We start from the raw sequence: 24,119 nt of genomic DNA, 5'->3' as shown, positions 1-24,119 counted from the left end.
AAATTTTTTTTTTTAATCATACGTGTGTTTCACACTTGAAGCACATCTCTTTTTTTATTTTTAAGATTTATTTATTTATTTATTTCTCTCCCCTTTCCCCCCCACCGCCCCACCCTGGTTGTCTGTTCTCTGTGTCTATTTGCTGCGTCGTCTTCTTTGTCCGCTTCTGTTGTTGCCAGCGGCACAGGAATCTGTGTTTCTTTTGTTGCATCATCTTGTTGTGTCAGCTCTCCGAGTGTGCCGCACCATTCCTGGGCAGGCTGCACTTTCTTTCGCGCTGGGCGGCTCTCCTTATGTGGCGCACTCCTTGTGCATGGGGCTCCCCTACGTGGGGGACACGCCTGCGTGGCAGGGCACTCCTTGAGCTCATCAGCACTGCGCGTGGGCCAGCTGCACACGGGTCAAGGAGGCCTGGGGTTTGAACTGCGGACCTCACATGTGGTAGACGGATGCCCTAACCACTGGGCCAAGTCCGCTTCCCATGTTTGTTAAATTCTTGTATTCCTTGTAGCATCAGTGTAGGTTGTACATTTCTAGGAATTTGTCCATTTCATCTGGGTTGTTTAGTTTGTTGGCATACAGTTTCTTATAATATCCTTTTATGATCCTTTTTATTTCTGTGAGGTCAGTCATAACTTCCCCTCTTCCATTTCTGATTGTATTAATATTTATTTGCATCTTCTCTCTTTTTTCTCTTTTAGTCTAGCTAGGGGTTTGTCAATTTTATTGATATTCTCAAAGAACCAGCTTTTGGTTTTGTTGATTTTCTCTGTTTTTTTAAATTCTCAGTTTCATTTATTTCTGCTCTGATCTTTTTTAAAATACATTTTTTCTTGAAGTATAACATTCATACATGAACATACATAAACAATAAGTCTCTGGTACAAGCTGTGAACTTACAAAATCAGCAGGCATAACATCATACGGCACTTTGCATTGTTGTGATCTAATCTTTATTATGTCTTCCTTCTACTTGCTTTGGGATTGGTTTGCTGTTCTTTTTCTAGTTTTTCTAGTTGTTCAGTTAAATCTTTAAGTTTAGCTCTTTCTTCTTTTTTAATATAGGCATTTAGGGCTATACATTTCCTTTTCAAGACTGTCTTTGCTGTATCCCATAAGTTTTGATAGGTTGTGTTCTCATTTTCATTGTCTCAATATATTTACTGATTTCCCATGCAATTTGTTCTTTGGCTTACTGATTATTTAGGAGTGTATTGTTCAGCTCCACACATTTGCAAATTTACTTTTTTCCTGTCTATTATTGATTTCCGGTTTCATTCCATTATGATCTGAGAAGGTGCTTTGTATAATTTCATCTTTTTATATTTATTGAGAACTGCACTGTGCCCTAAAGTGTGGTCTTTCCTCAAGAAGGATCCATGGGCACTTGAGAAGAATGTAGAACACACTGAGTTCGGATGCAATGTTCCATAAATGTCTGCTAGGTCTAATTTGTTTATCACATTGTCCAAGTTCTCTGTTTCCTTTTTGATTGTCTGTCTAGTTGTCTATCTAATGATGTGAGTGGGGTGTTGAAGTATTGTAGAGATGTGTGTTTCTCCCTTCAGTTTTGCCAGAGTTTGCTTCATGTATTTTGGGGCACCTTGGTTAGTGCATAGATATTTTTGACTGTTATAGCTTCCTGGTAGATTGTCCCTTTCATTAATATATAATGACCTTCTGTATCTCTTAAAACTTTTTTTGCATTTAAAGTCTGTTTTGTCTGGTATTAGTATAGCTACTCATGCTCTTTTTTGGCTGATGCTTGCATGGAGTATCTTTCTCCAACCTTTCACTTTCAGCTGGTTTGTGTCTCTGGGTCTAAGGTGGGTCTTTTGTAAGCAGCATATGGATGGCTCATGTTTTTTTATTCATTCTGTCAGCCTATATCTTTTGATTGGCAAGTTTAATCCATTTGCATTCAATGATATTACTGTAAATGTGTTATTTACTTCCACCATTTTGTTCTTTGGTTTTCATATGTCATATATTTTCATCTGCCTTTTTACTCTTTTAGTTATTCTTTCTGCTATTCTTTCTTCTATATTCTCTTCCAAGCCTCTCTCTCCTGTCTTTTTCTTTCAGGATTTAAGGCTTCCTTTAGTATTTCTGGCAAAGGCAGGTTCTTTTTTATGAACTCTCTTAGTTTCTGTTTATTTTGTGAATATTTTATACTCATCTTCATATTTGAAGGACGATTTTGCTGAATAAAGAACTGTAGCTTGCAGTTTTTCTCTTTCAGTCTCCTAATTGAATCATACCACTGTCTTCTTGTTTCCATGGTTTCTGATGAGAAATCTGCACTGTCTTACTGGGTGTCCCTTGTATGTGATAGGTTGCTTTTCCTTTGCTCTCAGAATTTTCTCTTTATCTTTGCCATTTGACATTCTGAGTAGTATGTCTTGGAGTAGGTCTATTTGAATTTATTCTGATTGGAGAACGGTGGGCTACTTGGACATGAAAGTTCATTCCTTTTGTTAGTATTTCTTCAAATACTCTTTCTGCCCCTTTTCCCTTCTCTTCTTCTTCTGGAACTCCCATGATGCATATGTTGTTGCATTTTGTGTTGTCATTCAACTTCCTGAGCCCCTGCTCAATTTTTCCATTCTTTTCTCCTCTGTTCTTTTCTTTCTTCAATTTCGGCTGTTCTATATTTGGTATCACTTATTCTTTCTTCTATCATTTCGAGTCTGCTATTGTATGTCTCTAATGTGTTTTTATTGTTATTATTTTATTTATTTCTCTCCCCTTCCACCCCCCCTTCATTGTCTGCTCTGTGTCCATTTGCTGTGTGTTATTCTGTGTCCATTTGGGTTCTTGTCAGTGGCACTGGGAATCTGTGTCTCTTTTTGTTGCATCATCTTGTTGCATCAGTTCTCCATGTGTGTAGCACCACTCCTGAGCAGGCTGCACTTTTTTCACATGGGGCAGCTCTCCTTATGGGGCACACTCCTTGCACATGGGGCTTCCCTATGTGGGGAACACCCCTGAATGGTCAGCACTGCATGTGGCCCAGCTCACCACACAGGTCAGGAGGCCCTGGGTTTGAACCCTGGACCTCCCATGTAGTAGGCAGATGCTCTATCAGTTGAGCCAAATCCACTTCCCTAATGTGTTTTTTATCTCACCTATTGTGTCTTTCATTTGCATGAGCTCCATTACCTTTCTATTTAGGATTTCAAATTCTTTGTGCTAACTCAATGTCTTCTTTTTATTTAAGATTTATTTTATTTATTTACTCCTTGTAGCAGTTTGATATGGTAATGAATTCCAAAAATAGATATTAAATTATGTTTATAATCTGGTCTGTACCTGGGCATGATTAAGTTATGATTAGGGCTTTGATTGGGCCATGTCATTAGGGCATCAAGTCTCCACCCCTTGGTAGATGGGGACTCACAAATAAAAGGCATGACAAAGGACAGAGGTGAGGGTTTCAGATGTTGGAATTTTGATGTTGGAGTTTGATGCTGAAGTCTTAAGCTGGAGCCCCAGGAAGTAAGCATGCAGAGTAAAGAGAAGCAAACCCTGGGAAGAGAGGAACTGAGCCAGGAGAAGAACACAGAGGAAGAGAGACAGCTCCTTAGACACAGCAGAAACCCCAGGGAGAGAGACAGAGCCATTCACCTGATAGTCTACAGCTGACCTTGTGGAGAAAAGAGAGGTGTGGAGACCAGAGGAACCCAGGAAGCCTGAACCATGGCAGACGTTGGCAACCATCTTGCTCCAACACATGAAAATGGCCTGGTATCTGTAAACTCCTACCCCAAATAAGTATCTTTGTAGCAGTTTGATATAATGGATGAATTCCAAAAAGAAATATTAGATTATGCTTATAATCTAATCTGTACCTGGGCATGAGTGAGTTATGATTAGGGCATTATGATTAGACTTTGGTGAGGGAAGTAACTTATGCTTTATGGCCTGGTATCTATAAGCTCCTACCCCAAATAAATACCCTTTATAGAAACCAACAAATTTCTGGTATTTTGCATCAGAACCCCTTTGGCTGACTAATACCCCCCCCCCCATTGTTTGTGGTCACTATTTGTTTTCTATGTCTGTTTGCTATGTGCTCTCTGTGTCTGCTCATATTCTCTTTAGGAAGCACCGGGAATGGAACCTGGGACCTTCCATATGAGAGAGAGGCACTCAATCACTTGAGTCAACTCAGCTCCCTGCTTTGTTGTGTCTCTCGTTGCCTTTCCTCTTTATCTCTTTCTTGTGTCCTCTTGCTGTGCTAACTCACTATGCCTGCTGTCGCACCAGCTTGCCTTCTCAGTGTCTTCTTGATGTCTTTTATCTCTCTAGCTATATTGTCTTTCAACTCATTAATTTGATTTTGGAAATTTGTGAGCACCTCGTTAATTCTCTCAAATCCTATATCTCTTCTGGGGCTTTGATATATTCCTTTTCTTGGGACATATTTTCCATTTTCTGAGTGTGACTCATAATTTTTTGCTGATGTCTAGGCATCTGATTAGGATAGTAGTTTGCTCAGATACTCAATTTCTTTCTCTCTTGTAGGGAATTAGTGGCAGGAGTCTGTGTGCTACTGCTGCTCTTTGTTTCTTGGTCCAACCTGGATCATTAGGATTGTCCGTTTTAGTTGCTCAAAACTGAACTCTGGACCCAGTAATGGGTTGCAGATACACTTCCTAGGGCCGTTGGGAAGGAGCCTATAAAGGCTGGAAAAAGCCTCTTATTTATTTTTAATTTTCTCACATGTACTTCCTTGTTCTCCCAGCAGATGGCGCTCTTTGGCAACCCTCTCAGTTCAATGCCTGGTCTGAGTGTGTTTGCTGCAACAGCAACTGGATGAATGTGATAGAGGATCCTGCCTGGAAGCTAAGAGCCTTGTTATTCAAACTTTCTCAGACAGTTCTCCAGCCTTCTCTTACAGTCCTGTCTCTTTTCCTGGATAGGAAATAATTCCACTCCTCTCTGCGCCCTCAACTATCAGTCCCAGGGAAGGGGATTTGGCTCAATGGATAGAGCGTCCGCCTACCACATGGGAGGTCCAAGGTTCAAACCCCAGGCCTCCTTGACCCGTGCGGAGCTGGCCCATGCGCAGTGCTGACGTGCGCAAGGAGTGCCGTGCCACGCAGGGGTGTCCCCCATGTAGGGGAGTCCCACACAGAAGGAGTTAAGGAGAGCCACCCCTCGCAAAAAAGGTGCCGCCTGCCCAGGAGTGGCACCGCACACACGGAGAGCTGACGCAGCAAAATGACACAACAAAAAGAGACATAGATTCCCATGCTGCTGACAAGAATACAAGCGGACACAGAAGAACGCACAGTAAATGGACACAGAAAGCAGACAACTGGCCGGGGGGGGGAAGGGGAGAGAAAAAAATAAAAAATAAATCTTAAAAAAAATAATAAATCAGCCCCAGTTAGTAGGGAGGGAAATTGAGTGTGTCGGCCCTCTTTAGTCCAGGGCTGGCTCTCAAGGCAAGCAACGGTGTGGCCCTGCCCGGCCTCGAGGACTCAGCAGACCAAATTTGTGGGTCAGAAGCTGAGTCAGCCTTGGGCTGTGTCCCTCTCTCCACTCTCCTGGAGTGGTGGCCCCCTGAAGCCCCCTTTGTCTGTAGCTGGCTGAGAGGCCTGAGTATTCTAAAGTGTCTTTAGTGTGGGGAAGGTTGCCGGCAGTAGCAGCCACTGGCTTCAACTCAGTTTTGCCCTCATCACTAGTCCCCTCCTTTGTCCTTCTCTCTTCTGGACAACCTTCGCCTGGTGTCCTAAACCCGAGAAGATTTTTTTCCAGGGTGTTTCAGCCTGTCCTCCAGCTGTTCTTCCGGCAGAGAAGAGAGTCCCATGTCTTTCTTGTCTGCCCTCTTCCTGGAAGTCCCCTACATTTTCTTTATTCACTTCATATATATATTATACAACCACACATATTACTTTTCTCTAATCTATCTGAGAGTCATTTGCAGACATCATGCCCATAAATACTAAAGTGTGTGTTTCCTTAAGGACAAGGATATTGATTTACATTAACTAGAGAATCAGCCACCAGAAAATTATCAAAATCAGAAAATTTAACATTGATAAAATAATATATTTAATATATAGATTCTATTCAACTTTCATCAATTTGTCCCAATAGTGCTCTTTATTTTTTATTTATTATTTGTCTATTTTTTGAGGTACTAGGGCCCGGGATTGAACCGTAGACCTTGTATGTGGCAAGCTGGTGCTCAACCACTGAGCCCCATCAGCCCCCCGAATTGTTTTTTTGTTTGTTTGTTTGCTTGTTGTTTGTTTTTGTTTTGTTTTTAGGACGCACTGGGACTGAACTTGGGATCTCCCATGTGGGAAGCAGGCTCTCAACTACTTGAGGCACATCCACTCCCAATAATGCCCTTTATTTAATTTATTTATTTATTTTTAAAGATTTATTTATTTATTTCTCTCCCCTTCCTCCCGCCACCCCGGCTGTCTGTTCTCTGTGTCTATTTGCTGCATCTTCTTCTTTGTCCGCTTCTGTTGTTGTCAGCGGCACAGGAATCTGTGTCTCTTTTTGTTGCGTCATCTTGTGTCAGCTCTCTGTGTGTGCAGTACCATTCTTAGGCAGGCTGCACTTTCTTTCGCGCTGGGCGGCTCTCCTTACAGGTGCACTCCTTGTGCATGGGGCTCCCCTATGCGGGGGACACCCCTGTGTGGCACGGCACTCCTTGCGCCCATCAGCACTGCACATGGGCCAGCTCCACACGGGTCAAGGAGGCCCGGGGTTTGAACTGCGGACCTCCCATGTGGTAGATGGACGCCCTAACCACTGGGCCAAGTCCGCTTCCCAATAATGCCCTTTATATACTTTTTTTTTTTCTGGTCTTAGATCCAATCTAGCGTCATGCAATACCTTTCATTTCGTGTCTCTCATTTCCTTTAATCTTGACAGTTTCTCAGACGTTTTCATCGTTTGTAACATTGAGCTTTTTGAAGAGTACAGGCTGTTTATTTTGTAGAATGTCCCTTAGTTTAGGACTCGCTCCTGTTTCCTCATAACTAGACTTAGACTGTGCATTTTTGGCAAGAATGCCGGGGGAGCGAGGAGGCTTCCTCCTGGGTCTGTCACTTCAGGAGGCACATTTCTCCCCTTCCCAGCGAGGTTAACGTCAGTCTCCTGGTTTAGTGGGAGTCTCCAGGTTCCTTCACTGTGAAGTTACCCGTTTTTCCTTTTGTGATTAGAAAGCAATCTGTGTGGGAAGTTTTTTAAAATCCTGTTCTTCATCCAACTTGGACCGGCTAATTTTAGCATCCATTAGTGATTCCGGCCTGAATCAATCATCATTATGATGGCTTTAAAGATGATTTTTCTCAATCTACCATTCCTTCTCCATTTAGTAGTTGGTAGTTTACTATAAGGAAGAGCTGTTCCTTTCCCATGTTCGATCCGTTTGTTGTATGAACTCACTGGACTCTTGTTTTATACAGTGGATTAAATGCATTGCTATCGCTGTGTGTTTTGCTCCTCAAGTTGTCCCAGGCTTGGCAGTGAATGGAGGCCGCAGCCCCTTGGGCTTCCCTGCCAGGCCCATCCCCGCCGCACTGTGTTGTCTGTTGCTTGACCATCTTCCCAACTAGACCAGGAACTGAGGGGAGAGACTAGAGTGCCCCTTGGAGAGGGGCACGCAGGAGACACTCAACAAATGCTGCTTAATTAAAGTGAAATCAACAGCTTCCTTTTTATGTTCTTTTATTTTTTCTGGTCAGGGGCCCGGGACAAAGCCTGGATCTCATATGCGGGAAGCCGGCAACCAACCACTAAGCCACATCGGCTCCCCTGAGTGGGCTCCTTCATTTTGTTGTTCTTAAAGATATATTTATTTTTTTATTTATTTCTCTCCCCTTCCCTCCACCCGCGCCCCCACCCCGTTGTCTGCTCTCTGTGTCCATTTGCTGTGTGTTCTTCTGTGTCTGCTTGCATTCTTGCCAGTGGCACCAGGAATCTGTGCCTCTTTTAGTTGTGTCATCTTGCTGTGTCAGCTCTCCGTGTGTGTAGCGCCACTCCTGGGCAGGTTGTGTTTTTATTGTGCGGGGCGGCTCTCCTTACGGGGCGCACTCCTTGCACATGGGGCTCCCCTATGCGGGGGACACCCCTGTGTGGCAGGGCACTCCTTGCGTGCATCAGCACTGCACATGGGCCAGCTCCACACGGGTCAAGGAGGCCCTGGGTTTGAACCCTGGACCTCCCATGTGGTGGGCAGATGCTCTATCAATTGAGCCAAATCCGCTTCCCGGCTTTGTTTTTGTTGTTTTCTTTTTAGGAGGCACAGGGGACCGAACCCAGGACCTCCCATGTGGGAAGAAAGGGCTCAACCATGTAAGCCAAATCTGCTCCCAACAGCTTCCTTTTTTCAAAGTTTGCTAGGACTCTACCTTTATTACCCCCACCACCAATAAAAATAACTTAAACAATAATTTCCCTAATTTAAATGTAATACATGTTTGATGCATAAAACTTGGAAATGAAGAAAGCACAAAAGAAAAAACAACAAAACAAAAAGCGTTCTCTGTATCACCCAGAGATAATATAATAACTGATGAGGAGGAGGAGGAGGAGGATTTTTATAGACCTTTAGACCCAAGGAACAACACAGTGGTGAGTTCCTGGTTTCTTGTTTTTTTTAGAGACGTTGTAAATTGTGGGTTTACAGAGCAATCATGCATAAAATACAGAATTCCCACATACCATCCTATTATTAGTACCTTACATTGTTGTACATTTGTTACAATTGGATAACTGTATATATATATATACATATGTATACAAATATATTGTAGGTGGTACAGGGGACTGAACCCAGGACTTCATACTTGGGAAGCAGGCACTCAATTGCTGAGCTACACACTCTCCCCCTATTTTTTTTAACATTTCCCCCTTTCAATCACATTCATTTATATGTTTCTTTTATTTTTAAGATTTCTTTTTATTTTATTTCTCTCCACCACCCCCCCCCCCCATTGTCTGCCCTCGAGTCCATTCGCTGTGCATTCTTCTGTGTCCACTTGTGTTCTCAGTGGCACCAGGAATCTGTGTCTCTTTTTTTTGTTGCATCACCTTGCTGTGTCAGCTCTCCATGTGTGCAGTGCCACTCCTGGGCAGGCTGCGCTTTTTCCGCACAGGGTGGCTCTCCTTGCAGGGCACATTCCTTGTGCTTGGAGCTCCCCTAGGCGGGGGACACCCCTGCGTGACTCGGCACTCCTTGCGCGCATCAGCACTGTGTGTGGGCCAGCTCATCCCTGGGTTTGAACCCTGGACCTCCTATATGGTAGGCGGATGCTCTATCAGTTGAGCCACATCCGCTTCCCACATATATATATATTTCAGTCTTGTTAATTACATTCATGATGTTGTGGTACCATCACCACCACCCATTACCAAAACTTTTCTGTCTTTATATTAAGTACCCTGTGTATGTTAAGCTTTAACTCCCTATTCTCCATCCCTACCCTGTCCCTTGGTAATCTCTAGATTCTAGATTCTGACTCTGTGAGTTTGCTATTCTAATTATTTCATTTCAGTGACATGATACATTTGTCCTTTCGTGTCTGGCTTATTTCACTCAGCATGATGTCTTCAAGGTTCATCCACATTGTCACATGTATCAGGACTTCAATAATTTTTTATGGCTGAATAATATTCCATTGTGTGTATGTAACACATTTTGTTTATCCATTCATTGATTGATGGACACTTGGCTTGCTTCCCTGATTATATATATATTTTAAAGATAACGTTATTTATTTATTTTTTTAGGAGGTTCCGGGGATCAAACCCAGGACCTCATATATGGAAAGCAGGCGCTTCCCCTGATTATATATATATATATATATATATATATATATATATATATATATATATATATATATATATATATATTTAGAATTTTTAAAGATTTATTTTTATTTATTTCTCTCCCCATCCCCTCCCCTCCCCTCCGTTGTCTGCTCTCTGTGTCCATTTGCTGTGTGTTCTTCTGTGTTGTGTCCTCTTATATTCTTGTCAGCGGGACTGGGAATCTGTGTCTCTTTTTTTGTTGCATCACCTTGCTGCGTCAGCTCTCCGTGTGTGCAGCGCCACTCCTGGGCAGGCTGCACTTTTTTTGTACGGGGTGGCTCTCCTTGCAGGGTGCATTCCTTGCTCATGGAGCTCCGCTAGGTGGGGGACACCCCTGCGTGACTTGGCATTCCTTTGTGCGCATCAGCACTGCGCATGGGCCAGCTCATCACACGGGCCAGGAGGCCCTAGGTGTGAACCTGGACCTCCTATATGGTAGGCGGACGCTCTATCAGTTGAGCCACATCCGCTTCCCCCTGATTATATTTTGATGTGTATTCTTCCAATCTCTTTCTTTATAGGTGATTTGTTAAAAAAAAAAATTATAATGCATCCATCCTTTCATAGCCCTTTTAAAATTGGTCTGGGAGCAGATGTAGCTCAAGTGTTTGAGTGCCTGCTTCCCATATCAAGGTCCTGGGTTCAATCCTGGTACCTCCTACAAACAAACAAACAAACAAAACCCAGCTCTCACTGGGGAGCAGATGCAGCTCAGTGGTTGAGCCACCTGTGAACGAGGTCCTGGGTTTAACCCCTGGTACCGCCTTAAAAAAAAATTGATCTACCAATTTTTAAAATTTTTACTAGTAATTTCCAAATTTTGCTGCACATAGGAATCTCCTGGGTATGTTTAAAAAATACTAATGCCTGGCTCCCACCCCCAGTCAATCTGACTTTTGGTATGGAGCATGACCTTGGCATTGGGATTCTTAAAAGCCTCCTAGATAATTCTAATGTGCAGCAAAGATTGGTTCCCAGACCTCCGCTCTTCCCACAACACAGCAGGGTTGCTTCTCGAACCTGGGCTGGGGCCGTCAGGGCGGGAAGCATCGCCTGAACCCTTTGCTCTTCGGGACCTGTTCTCCCCGACAATCTCCCGACTTGAGGCCTCAGCTCAGGTAGGCCCACGCAGGCTAGGGAGGGCCTCAGTGTCCACCCTCCCCCCACTGAGAACACTTTGTATTTGTTTACTTGTCCACACTTTTTAAGGTCTGTCTCTTCTGCTAATTTCCATGTAAGTTCCATGAAGGAGAAATAATGTCTTTCCCAGTTTATTCCTGGTAGGGGTTGGCACATAATAAGCACTCAGTTAGTGTTTATAGAATGGATACAGGTTGTGGTCCTTCTCTTCCATTCCCTTCCTCCCCGGGCCTCTTGGATTACTCTAGAAAGGGGTCCTCCAGACCATCGTTCCAGCATCTTCTCTCTCCTCTGGATGAGCTTCTCCTGATTGTGTTCACGGAATTTTGGGCACTTTCCCAGCCCCCTCCTTTTCTTCAGGGACTTGTTCGTTCATTCGTTTTCTCACGTATTTAACAAGTATTTATTGAGTACCTACTGTGCCCGGGTATTGTGGTGTTAGGCTTTAGGGAGCAAAGTGACAGCTCTCATGGTGCTCACAGACAATTGAATAGTCACACAAGTATATGACCATAAACCAGGCTAATGCTATGAAAGTCAGGATAGAAGACCCCGACTTAATGGGGGGGGGGGGCTAGTAGACCCAAGAAGGTGGCCCTGGCTAAGTGACACTGAGTCCAGAAGGATGATTCAGAGAAACTATGCAAATAGGAGTGGAGTGGAGTCGGCGGACAATCACAGGAGTAGTCCAGGCATATGGAATCGGCTGTGCAAAGGCCCTGAGACAAGAGGGATCACGTGACATTGGAGGTAATTTGGCAAAAGCTGGAGGGGCAGTTAGGGGGTGGACCAGGGCTGGCCTTGAAGGTCACTTTAAAGATTTCGGTCTTTACCGTAAGAGCAAAGCAGAGATCACTGATCCCTATGTTGGAGGGGGCAAAAGTGAATGAGGGTGGCCACCCTGGTACCCGCTCCACCAGGGTTCTGCCACTTCTGCCCTGTCCTCCCAGAGCCCTTTTAGCCTATTACCCCCTCCAAGTTCTCCATGCTTGAGTCCCTCCCTGCTTGCCCCGTGTTTGTCCTTAGCCACAACCCCTGCTCTGCACTCTCCCTCACTTGGCCAGCCTCCCCCAGCCCCTGAGGGCCCTGGGCCCCCACATGGTGCACCGGCCCCAACCTTGGACCCTACCCTCATTGGGGGGCCAGCTGTGGGTCTGAGAAGGCTGATTCCTGAGCTCGTACCTCATCAGGCCCCTCCTGGGAGGTGGAGGGGGGACAGGGATCATCTGCAACCTGGACATAGACTCCATCCAAAGTGGAGCCCATGAAAGGGAGACGTACACAGCAGAGGTGGCATCGGACTTCATTGCAAGGACCTGATTCACGGAGGGAGGGTTGAGTTCTTGGCGGTAGGGAGGAATTGCAAGTTGTGAAATGGGAGGAAGGTAAACTCTGACAGAGATGAGGGCAGGAGTGGGTGAAGGGAATACTAGGGAGTGCTGGGGAAGGCGAGGCATTAGGGAGCAAGGAGAGGGATGGAGGAGAAAAGAACTCCACGGGGAGGTGCTGGGGAGAGGGTGGGGGACAGGGACTGAAGGAGCCAATGGCCAGTGACTGCAGCCTGGGAGGAGGCTGTCTTTTCAGGAGAGCAAGCAGGAGCACAAGACAAAGCCCTGAGCCTGGGAAGGAGTCCACGAGCTGGTCTTCCTGCAGGAACCTGCCCTGGGCAGCCTCACTTCTGGGCACCCAGTGCCAGGGCGATGATGAAGCCCAGAACCAGCAAGAACATGGCAACTGAAAGCAGAACTGTGATGACCACCATGCCCCCAGTTCGGGCCATTCCCAGCCCAATGGACTCCACCTTCCTTCCTGTTGGGAGAGACATGGGGAGTGGGAAGGTCTTGGTGACAGGCATCCAGTCACCCATCCATTCATCCATCCAACACCCATCCATCCATCCATCCATCCATCCATCCAACCATCCATCCATCCATCCATCCAACCATCCATCCATCCATTCAACCAACCATCCATCCATCATCCAACACCCATTCATCCATCCAACACCCATCCATCCATCCATCCATCCATCCATCCATCCATCCATCCATCCAACCATCCATCCATCTATCCATCCATCCATCCAACCATCCATCCATCCATCCAACCATCCATCCATCCAACCATTCATCCATCCATCAATCCATCCATCCATCCATCCATCCATCCATCCATCCATCCATCCATCCATCCATCCATCCAAACACCCAGCCAGCCAGTCAAACAATCAACCTATGGATCCAAACATCCAACAATAAATATTGATGAAGCATCTCTTATATTAGTCATCGACTATACAGAAGTTAGTAGGATACAATTCCTCCCCACAAAGAACCTTGAGTAGTACAGGTGGATGAGTGAGGAAGCAGTTAAAAGGCTAAGCGCTCCGGGCTGTGAGAGAGGTAAGCAACGGTGCTATGGGAGTACAGGAAGAAGCCGCTCACCTAGACAGGGCATTGGGGTGCAGAGGGCCAGGGAAGGATTTTGGGGTTTTGAGATGTGAGTGGGGTGAGGGGAGCATAACTTACGAGGAAGCGTGGACATTGGGATCTCTTTACTGGACTCCGTGGATGTCCCCTTCTTCACTAGGTAGGAAATGCTTTTGTGGTGGGGTTCGCAGGAGAGAGAGGAGAGAACACTCAGCGAGTATCTGGAACTTGGAGGAAGACCGGGGCCTCCCCTTGTAACTGTGCCTCCCCTCTGAGCCGTCCTCCAGCCCTTAGCTGTGTCTCTCCCCAGCGTGGACCAGATCCCCTTCCCCCTGCCCCTCCCCTGACAAATGTCGGTGCCTTCCCACCCTCTCTTCCTGCACCCCCGTCCCAGGGGCACCTCCAGCCTGGGCTGGTACCTACTAGTATTTGGTTCCTGGCACGAGGTTTGTCACCTGGTATGCGCTGAGCCTGGTGACCGTGAAGCCAGCCCCACTGTCCACCACACTCACCAACGCCCTGGACCCACGGCATGGAGGCACCACGAAGCTGGATTTCACCACTGGGAAGGAAATGGGGGATGGGAGGAAGGGTCACATTCCCGGAGACCCCCAAGGAGAAGGGGCAGCGTTTCAAGTGTGGATGTCCCAGAAGAGGGTTTAACGGGAAGGCAAGGATGGGGGAAGGGAGGCTAGGGTGTCCAGGGAGGGTTCTGTGGGGACTCCGGGGTGCCTTGGGAGGAGGTAGCAGACCTTTGCTGTCATTGGCTCTTCGGACTATCAACGTGGCATTGCCCCCTGTGAGGTGGCAGGGGGGCAAGGCAACCAGCAAGCTCTCCGCCAGCGCCGGAGACAGCACGCCAGAGAGGCTTGAGATGTTGAAGTCTGCTGGGAGGCCAGGAGGGGGTTCAGGTGGGGCCAACCGCTCCCCGTGTCCAAAATCTGGCCCCAGTCCCCCGAGGGCCGTTTCTAAGGATGCAGAGTCCAGCGCCCTTTCCTCGCTGCCGTCCGTTGGCAGAGCAGCCAGGCCTGTGCCAGTCTGGCCACCAGGTGGCAGGCTTGGGCTGCAGAAGCCGGGGGCTCCTCCCGCCTGGCCCCGGATCCTGCCCCTGGGGCCGGGAGCGGCAGCGGCCACCCTCCCCTGCCCCTCTCCTCCACAGCCTTCCTCACACCTCTGCATCCTCGTCTTCAAGAGGCGCAGGAAGGGGCCCTGGGCCCAGGGTCCGATGCCCGGTGGCTGCCCTCCCCCCACCTGCCGTCCTGGAGAGGCGCCCTGGTCCCCTACCCCACCTCCACCAGAGGTGACCGACCTGCAGCCCCTGGGGCCAAGAGAGCCAGCAGAATCAGCGTCAAGGGCAGGGCGCGGACGGGCAGCGGGGCCGCCATGGCTGGGGACGGGCTGGGCACCGGCAGGCTGTGGCTCCCGGGGCGAGTGAGGCCCTGCCCCCGAGGTGCCCGCTTTTGTCCTGGGGGTGGGAGGGGCTGGAGGGGAATCCTGTCCAACCTGCCCCTAGGGCCCTAGAGCTCAGGGGGGCGCCCCCAGACAGGTTTTTCTGGATGGGGAGCTGGCTCACCCCTGGAGTGGGGGAAAGGCCCAGGCTGGATCTTGGTGACCTGCCAGCTACAGGGGGTTAGGGCGGGCACAGTGGAGGTGGACAGCACCCCTTCTTCACACACACCTGAGTGCGCAGGTGTTCCTGTGTGAAAATGCACTGGGAGTCCCACCTGCCGAGGCCCAGGTATGTGCGGGGCTGTCTTCGCAGGGGGGCGGCATGTTCAGAGGGTGCCTGGTGTGCAGGGAAAGGGGCTGACCCCCAGGGGTTCCCACAAGGGACTCGCTGAGCAAGAACAGGGCACGCCTGAGACTGGGGGGTCGTGAGGGGTGGGGGCGCAGAGCGCAGGGTCCGCCTCTTGGTGCTGGCCGCATCCCAGGTAGTGGGAGAGGCGGTGTGTGGGCACCAGGGGCCCCCCAGGCTCCCTGGGGGGAGCTGAGGGATGCCAGGGGAGACGTCTGCAGGGACCAGGGGAGCGGGGCACGGTCAGCCTTGATGCAGCACACGAGGAGTTGTGCCCAAGGGAGAGCGAAGGTGAGCAAGAAGCACCTGCTCTGGGCACAGGGCGGGCCTTTGCCTGCTCCGACAGGCTTCGCCATCCCGGGAGGGAGGTGGTGTGGGCTTCCTTTTGTAAACCTGGAAACTGAGCCTCAGGTAGAGTGGCTCGCGGAACAACGAGCATGTGGCCAGGAGGACCCAGGTGCATGGGCTGAGGTGTGTACAGCGTGAACCACACTCTCCCCCAGACCCAGTAAAGGGCCAGGGTCCTTGTAGGACAGGGAGGGGCTTCTGGGGGCGTATCCTCAGCCCCTGGGTGGGAGGGGCGGGCTCAGAGCCCAGGATGGGGTGGGGGGAACAGTAAAGCTAGCCCTTCTGGGCCCAAGCAGAGGGTAGGAGGGCCTGAGACCAGTGCTGCTGCAGCTTCAGTGCACATACAGGTCACCAGGGATCTTGTTAGAATGTAGTTTCTGATTCAGTGGGTCTGAGGTCAAGCCAGAAATTCTGCATTTCTAACAAGCTTCCAGGTAAAGCTGATGGCATGGAGCTGAGAGGACCACACTCTGAGTTGCAAGATGCTCTGAGCTGCCCTCTCCCCAACCCAAACTTTGACAGCGATCGAGGGCAGGTGTTTCTCCCGCTCTCCCCCTCGCCTTCTGGCGAGGAACTGAATTCTTTTTCCTGCGCCTTAGCTCATGTCCCTGTTTAGCTCACCTCCTGCTCCTACAGGCTGAAAGAGGACCTTCTGCTCATTAGGGAGGACTCTGGGGAGAGGGGACAGACCGTTGGACCGCGGGGGATCCTCCTGGCACTCCTCCAATCCCATCGCTAACTGGGAAGGATGCTCACACTGGACTTGGGGTATTTCTTCCCCATTCCAGGCACAAACCAGGAAGCAGACAGAAGAGATGGGATTTGTCACAGGGGAGGTCGTTTTGGGTCTACTCCTAGGCTCTGTCGCCATCTGAAATTATGAGTGGGCCAGGGTGGGATAGCGGAAGGCAGAGCTCTGCCCAGATTTAAAGGCCTGTGCCTTTAAGCCCTCCCTTCTCCCTTCAGTCCCCCCCTTCCCCACCCCTGGCCCTCCCCGGGTTTCTGGAGGAGCAGAGAGTTGCGTCTTCTCCCTGCCCTGCCGAGCTGCTCACTGGCTGCTCTGGAGGCAGTGCTTTGCGGTCTCCATGGAAACCATTAGTTGCTAAGCAACTGGAGCATCATCTGTGCTGAGCTCTCGCATCTAATTATCCCATCACAGCGCTGAGAAGGGTTTGGGGAGCTGAGAGGAGGGGGAGGCCAAGCGCAGGAGCAAGAGGATAACTCTTTTAGCAGAGCAGATTCACTGATGCCGCCGAAGTCATTTAAAGCCACAGCACCCTGTTCCTGCGAGGATTTCCCCAGGGCTTTGGAGTAAGGGAATCAGGGGGTCTCTGTATTGGACCCACTCTTTTTAGGCTCGCTTCCCCTTGGGCTCTTGGTTCCAAACTCTCTAAGTTTCCTTCCTGCAGAAGGAAGGCAGGGAATCCAATCGTCTGTAGGGGAAGACGGGAGATCCTGGGGGCTTGGGCCAGAGGAGACGCTCCTCACCGAATGCTGGACTGACGGGTATGGCGCCTCTGTCCTTGACCTCTGGGGCTTGAAAAGGATGTGGGAATAAGGAAAGCTCATTCTAGAAACGAAAAGAAGGAAAGAAAAGAAAAGCTCATGCTTTTAGGGTTGGAAGAGCCCTGGGTGCTCCATTTTTCACCTATGATACAACCACAACCACTTACCCCAGATCTTCTTCCAGCTTGGCCAAATTACCTACCCAACTGCTCAGAGCTGCAGTTTCCGCTTCTGTAAAAAGAGGTATAAAATCACTCTCATAGGGATAAAGTGATCACCACTCAAGCTAACTTATTTAAGAGTGCCTAGCACAGTCTGTCTGGTTTAGTAAGTATTTAAGTGATTCATCTTATCCTCAACTTTTTATTTTTTTAGGTACCAAGGGCCAGGGATTGAACCTGAAACCGTATATGTGAGAACCAGTATTCAACCAATGAGCCACACTGGCTTCCCTGAATTGTTTTTTTATTTGTTTTGCTCGTTGTTTGTTTTTTTGTTTTTAGGAGTCACTGGAACCGAACCTGGGACCTCTCGTGGGGCAGCAGGTGCTCAACTGCTCGAGCCACGCCCACTCCTCTCCTCAACTTTTTGCTAACCTTTATTGCAGATGAAGACCAGAGGCTCAAAGGGAATAAATCACTTTCCCAAGGTCACAGAGTTAGTAGGGAACAGGGTTTGTTTTCCCGGCTATGTCATTGAGGCAAAGGGAGATATCTGGGCAGGGAAAGGTAAACCAAGGGGCAAGGTGACTACAATATTGACCTCTTCTGCCCTGTGCACCAGGCACGCAGGGACTGGCTGTTCAGCCATTTCCAATTCAGTCAACCTCTGTGGAGTGACTACTCTATGGCGGGTTCCATGCTAGGTGCTGAGACACAGAGAGGAGAAGACACAATTCCTGCACTCAAGTTGCCAAGTTTTGAAGAATGAACCAAAATTAGCCTGGTGAAAGAAGTAGGGAGGTTATTCCGAAAAGAAGATGGAGCAGCAAGTGAAGAGGCTCAGAAATGTGAATTACTCGGTATCTTCCGGGAACTATATACGCCTTGACGAGAAAGAAGTATTCAAAGATGGGTGTGGCTGTAAAATTGTCAGGTTGTATTGACTCAAGGTAGGAGTTTTCAAGCATGGAAAGTTGAGAGAATTGACGAGAAAGGGTAGCGATTGTTAGAGATTTAGGATGTTAAATTTAAGCGCCATGGTAACGACAAAGAACGTACTGGTATAATCACATAGTTGTGCATGCATCACTTCAATCATTAGGAGGGCATTTTCATTATTTCAGTAATAAACAGGATGAACAAACAAACAAGGAAATTCTTCACCAAAATAATACAAGGCTGAGAGAGAGGCTGAAGTCCCACCTGCTTCCAGGGGCTAAGCTGCAAAAGTGCCCCCGAGGTGGTGGAGCTGGGGCCCGCTGGAGCTCCGGGGCCACCCCGCGCCACTCTGGAAGAGTTGCCTGGCCAAAGCGGACTTAGTGTGGCCACACTCCCTCATTCTTTCATGACGAGCCAAAAATCTGGATTTTTAGGCAAAACATCCTTATTTAAACTAATACACATGATAAAAAACGCACTTTGTGAGCCAAACGATATACTTCTCCGCGGCCAGCCTCGCCTTCGGGCACCAGGCTGAGCCGTCTGGGTCAGGGTGCTGGAGGGGGAGGAGGAGTTTGGGTAGGTGAGCCAGGAGGAGGGGAGGTTGAGGCTGAGGGGAGACTGGCTGGAGAGTTCCAGAAACAGCAGGCTGTTCAGCGTAGCCCAAAGGGGGACTTGCAAAGGGATGGGTGGGGTGGGGAGTGAGGGGGCCATCGCACCAGGAGCCTGGGACACCCTGTAAGCTGGGAAGTGACATAATTAAGTTTGGCTTTAGAAAGATTACTCTGAGGGACCCGATGTGGCTCAGGCGTTGAGTGCCTGCTTCCCACATGGGAGGTCCCGGGGTCAGTTCCGGTGCACTTACGGGAGCCGAGGTGGCTCAGTATTTGAGTGCCGGCTTCTCACATACAAGGTCCTGGGTTCAATCCCCAGCCCTACTACCTCAAAAAAAAAAAAATTCTGATGTAGGTTGAGGGCAGTAGTGGATGTGGCTCAAGTGACTGAGCCCCTCTCTCCCACATGGGAGGTCCCGCGGTAGGTTCCAGTGACTCCTAAAGAGAAGACAAATAAAACAAATCTTTAAAAAAAAGGAGTAGGTTGAGGCTTAATTGTTGAGCAATGAAGCCTCTCCTTGGACCTGAAGGAGAGCTGATCCATGCAAGAAATAACGTTGGCCTGGATTGATTAATGTTCATTTATTCAATAAATGTTTGCTGAATGCCTTTGCGCCAGACACTGTGCTATGCATTGGACATTTAGAGGTGACATTGCTCTCACTGAAATGATGATCTAGTGGGAGATACTGAAAATAGTCAGTTACTACACTGCATCAGGATTTTAGCAGAAGCCATAACAGTGGCTATTTATTGAGCAGTTACTATGTGCCAGACACTCTGCCAAGTCCTTTGTACATATGTTCTTGCTTAATCCTCATAACCTCTGTAGGAGGATACTGGTTATTGTCCTAGTTTAATGAATGAGGAAAATGAGGCACAAATAAGGTAAATAACTTGCCTAAGATAAGGGCAACTTATATGTACTTGGGTAGGCTGGAAGGGCTTCCTGGAAGAAGCGGTGAATAAACTTGAGACCTGAAAGTTGAGTAGGAGTCAGAAGGATGACTGGGTCCTTTGGAGGTTGAGAGTAGAATCAGAGGAAGTCACTGGAGAAGTAGTTAGGGTCAGATGAAGGGACTCGACAGTCTTTTTTTTTTTTTTTTTTTTTTTAAGATTTATTTATTTATTTAATTTCCCCCCCTCCCCTGGTTGTCTGTTCTTGGTGTCTGTTTGCTGCGTCTTGTTTCTTTGTCCGCTTCTGTTGTCGTCAGCGGCACGGGAAGTGTGGGCGGCGCCATTCCTGGGCAGGCTGCTCTTTCTTTTCACGCTGGGCGGCTTTCCTCACGGGCGCACTCCTTGCGCGTGGGGCTCCCGCACGCGGGGGACACCCTTGCGTGGCAGGGCACTCCTTGCGCGCATCAGCACTGCGCATGGCCAGCTCCACACGGGTCAAGGAGGCCCGGGGCCCGAACCGCGGACCTCCCATATGGTAGACGGACGCCCCAACCACTGGGCCAAAGTCCGTTTCCCACTCGACAGTCTTTTGAAGGAATTTTTTATTAGTATTTTAAGAGTAAAATGAGGGAAGCAGATTTGGCTCAACAGATAGAGCGTCCGCCTACCACATGGGTGATCCAGGGTTCAAACCCAGGGCCTCCTGACCCATGTGGTGAGCTGGCCCACGCGCAGTGCTGATGCACACAAAGAGTGCTGTGCCACACAGGGGGGTCCCCCGCGTAGGGGAGCCCCATGCGCAAGGAGCACACCCAGTAAGGAGAGCCGCCCCATGCGAAAAAAGTGCAGCCTGCCCAGGAGTGGCACTGCACACACGGAGAGCTGACACAACAAGAGGACGCAACGAAAAGAAACACAGATTCCCGTGCTGCTGATAAGGATAGACGCAGTCACAGAAGAACACACAGCAAATGGACACAGAGAGCAGAGACAGCCGGGGGGGGAAGGAGAGGAAGGGGAGAGAAATAAATTTTTTTAAAAAAGGAAGAAATTGCATGAGAAATCAATAAATTTTTAAAAAAGAGTAAAATGCAGTCATTGAAGGGCTTTAAACTGGAGTGTCTTGATCAAATTTGCATTTTATAAAGATGAAGCTTGCTGCAATATAGATTGTGTTAGATGGAGAGCTGGGTGACATGTTTTCTTTTTTAAACTTTTAATTTTGAAATAATTTCAGACTAACAGGATGGTGCAAAATTATGAAACCATTTCAGAGACCTTCAGTATACCTCTTACCCAGATACCCAGCTTTACCAACTTTTAACATTTTGCCACATTTATTATATCATTCTCTCTCTTTCTGCATTTAACTCTATCATTTATTTCTGTCTCTATCTATCTATCTAGGTCTATTTTCTAAACATTTGCATATATCATGATCCTTGAACACTTAATACTTCTATTTCCTAAGAACAAGAACATTCACTTACGTAACCACATTAAGAACAGTTATCAAGTTCAAGAAATTTAACATTGATATAAAAATTATCGTCTGTATTCCAATTTTTTCAGTTGTCCCAACAATTTCCTTTTGGGTATTTTCTCCTCCATTATTAGATCTAGTCTAGGATCACATCCTGCATTTAATTGTTATTGTATTTTTTTTAGGAAGTACTGGGGATCGAGCACAGGACGTCATATTGGGAAGCAGGTGCTCAACCACTGAGGTACATCTGCTCCCCATCATTGTCTCTTTAGCCTCTCTCTTTTTAAACTCTGGTAGCTTGTATACAACCTAAAATTTCCCTGGGAGATATTTTAAGAGACTGAGCTAAGATTCTAGGCAAAAGCTGATAGAAAGAAGAGGTGGTTTGTGTGTGTGGGGGGGAGAATTGATGACGGTTTGCCTGGTGGGGGGAGAGGGGGCATGAAGGGGGGCAGGTAAACAGGGTTAAGGATGCCTCCCGGGTCCTGGCTTGGGCAGCCGAGGGATGATGGTGCTGTCCCTGAGCTGGGGAATACCGTGTGGGTGGGAAATGCAGACTTGAACTTGCGGAGTTGAGGTGTCTGAGGGACACCCAGGTGAAGGAGTGTGTAAGTGGTTGATAGAACGGGCTGGCGCTCTGGAGAGGTCACAGGTGTGACAGCTGAAGCCTCAGGGAGCAAGGGGGAGGGCTCCCGGAAGTGCATGCTAAGTGAGAAGATAAGGTCAAGGACACAGCCTGGAAAAGGAGGAGCCTGAACCGGAGACCGAGAAAAGAAATGAACCAGGAGGGAACGATGTTCCACGTACCCGAAGAAGATTTCAAAAGAGGCATGTTCAGCAGCGTCAGGAACTGCAGGGATTTGAAGAGACTTGAAATGTGCCCCCTGAGTTTGGCAAGGAGGAGGTCATTGGTGAGCTCATCAAACTGGAAGACCAACAACTGGCTGGTGTGCGCAGGCGTGTGTTTGTGTGTGTGAATGATGAGCACTGGACTGAGAAAGAAGATCCTGAGGGTCTTAATGGCTGGTGGAGTTGGGTCTAACCCTCAACGAAAGGCTAAGAGATAAGACAGCCTGAGGGGGGCCGGTTTGGAGGACAGGCAAGTCTTTTCTCCCCAACCTCCGGACTCCTGTGCCTTTCCTTTGGCCCCTTAGGCAGCCTGATGGGCCCCCTTCTGGTTGTCTGTTGGAAGCTGGGATGGGTAGAGGGAAGGGAAGAGGTCAGGAGGGGCTTCCCAGGAGACAGGTGGAAAGCGGAGGAGGTGTGAACTGAAGCAGCGGAAGTGAGGTGATTGGGATGAGCTTTCCCCCTGGGAAAAGTACTCTTCCTGTCTACAGGGATAGGGTAGGCGCCTGACCCCCGGCATCCTCGGAAGAGCCTGACCCTGGGATCACGGAACCTAACAGCACCGTGACCTTTAACCCCTCTTGGAGTCCAACCATTTCCTGCCCTTCCCCCATAGGGACGTCTCTGTTAGGGTGTGGCTCAAACCCGTGGCCAGAGAGCACCGAGGGGCATTTGAAGGTGACCTCCATGGAGAACCGAAGGGCATGATGGGAAGGGGCCCGGAATCCTTTCGGGAGCCCATCCTCTCGTGGGGATGGGACCACATCATGGCCTCTGCCTCTCCCACGTGCCCAGGCCTGTTTGAGATGACAGCAGACAGCAGTGCCCTCTGCAAACCATTATTTGTAGAGAGGCCCAAGGGAGGCAGGGGGCCCCCGGCTCCCTCCTCCTCCCTCCCTCTCCAGCCCCGCCCCTTGCTGGGACCTGCAGCCCAAAGCCAACACCCCAACCAGTCACCCAGCCCCGCGGGTGGCCGGGAGCCTCTTCTCAGCTCCCCTCTCCACTCAACCTCAGCCCTCCCTCCCCACTCACCCCGCCTGGGCTCAGAGCCCCCCCCAGGCGCCTTCCACCCAGCCCAGAGCCTTGCCGGCTGACCAGTCCGTCCCCTTAGCCCCCCTCATCCCATCCCGCCCCAGGCGCACAGGAAAAGCCAGGGGAGGGGGGGGGGGTGGTGGCTAGGCTGGGAGGAGAAGGAAGGGGCTTTGGAAACGGCCAGGGCTATGACCCAGCTTTGCCCACTACTTGTGACCTTGAGCCAAGTCTTTTCTTTGTTCTCAGCTTCCGGTCAGAGAAGTATATGAGTGAAGCAAGGTGGGACGACGTGCCCAGCTCTGTGTGTGGCACATAGTAGGTGCTGGAAACAAGCACCCACCCACCCTGCTCTCCACTTTGGGGCTCTGAGGAGGAGCTGCAATGAGGGGAGCTAGGGTCAGTGGGGAGGGCGCTGGGCGAAGGCGAGCCACCGTGGAGTGGAGGGACCCAGCTGTGTCATTCCCCCCCCCATCGCCCAGGATGGAAGGAGAGAGGGAGGGAGTGCCTGCGCCCTGGGCCCCTCCAGCGCTTCTGCTCATCACTCCTCGGCCTGGCCCTGGGGAGACCCCTCTGGAAAAGGCTTCCTTACGGGAGGAAGAAGCCTGATGGGGGGACTGCCTCTGGGTCTTGAACGCCCCACCCCAACTCCCCCTACTCATAATCTGATTTCTACTCCTCCCTCCTCTGGACCAGTCACCATGGCAACCGTTTTCTCAGTTGCACTTCATCAGTTCCTCGGCAAATCTTTTCTTCTGTCCCCTCCTTCACTCTCTTTTTCTCCTCCTCTAATACTCTGCATTTCCACACACTCACGGTGTTCACTCTTTATCTCTCGGCTTCTCCGTTTCTCGCTTGCTCACCATTTGTTCTCGTCCGTCTCCCTCCAAATCTCTCCTCCTCCAGCTTCTCCCCTGTCTCCCTTTTCAAGACCAGGATTGCAGCAATGAGCTGCGGTCAGGTGGCCAGGCAAGAACTTGTGCTCCTTCTGCTGTTAACACAGAAACAGAGTCCCGCAGGGAGAGGTGTGGGCCCTGGATGGAGCCTGGGCTCGGTGAGGAAAGGGTGGGTGAAAGGGGGGTTGAT

General features: G+C 49.1%; 1 protein-coding gene across 3 annotated transcripts; it reads right to left on the bottom strand.

Annotated features, from left to right (window-relative positions):
- Positions 1 to 12,270: 12,270 nt before the first annotated feature.
- Positions 12,271 to 24,040, bottom strand: UPK2 (uroplakin 2). Of its 3 annotated transcripts, XM_023588185.3 has the most exons (6): positions 23,897 to 24,040; positions 17,229 to 17,292; positions 16,902 to 17,125; positions 13,836 to 13,974; positions 13,512 to 13,582; positions 12,271 to 12,792 (listed from the first exon to the last, which is right to left on the bottom strand). In XM_023588185.3, the coding sequence occupies exons 3-6, from the start codon at positions 17,122 to 17,124 to the stop codon at positions 12,656 to 12,658; spliced, it is 570 nt and encodes a 189-aa protein (XP_023443953.1). In that variant the 5' UTR covers position 17,125; positions 17,229 to 17,292; positions 23,897 to 24,040; the 3' UTR covers positions 12,271 to 12,655. The 3 variants fall into 3 exon arrangements, with proteins under 3 accessions (XP_023443953.1, XP_058145362.1, XP_058145361.1); XM_058289379.1 differs by lacking the exons at positions 16,902 to 17,125; positions 17,229 to 17,292; positions 23,897 to 24,040 and adding exons at positions 14,165 to 14,299; positions 14,722 to 16,512; XM_058289378.2 differs by lacking the exons at positions 16,902 to 17,125; positions 17,229 to 17,292; positions 23,897 to 24,040 and adding an exon at positions 14,165 to 14,706.
- Positions 24,041 to 24,119: the final 79 nt, after the last annotated feature.

This window comes from Dasypus novemcinctus, chromosome 27 (assembly GCF_030445035.2).
Source record: "Dasypus novemcinctus isolate mDasNov1 chromosome 27, mDasNov1.1.hap2, whole genome shotgun sequence".
NCBI classification, from domain to species: Eukaryota; Metazoa; Chordata; class Mammalia; order Cingulata; family Dasypodidae; genus Dasypus; species Dasypus novemcinctus.
This window is presented reverse-complemented; position numbering and strand designations above follow the sequence as displayed.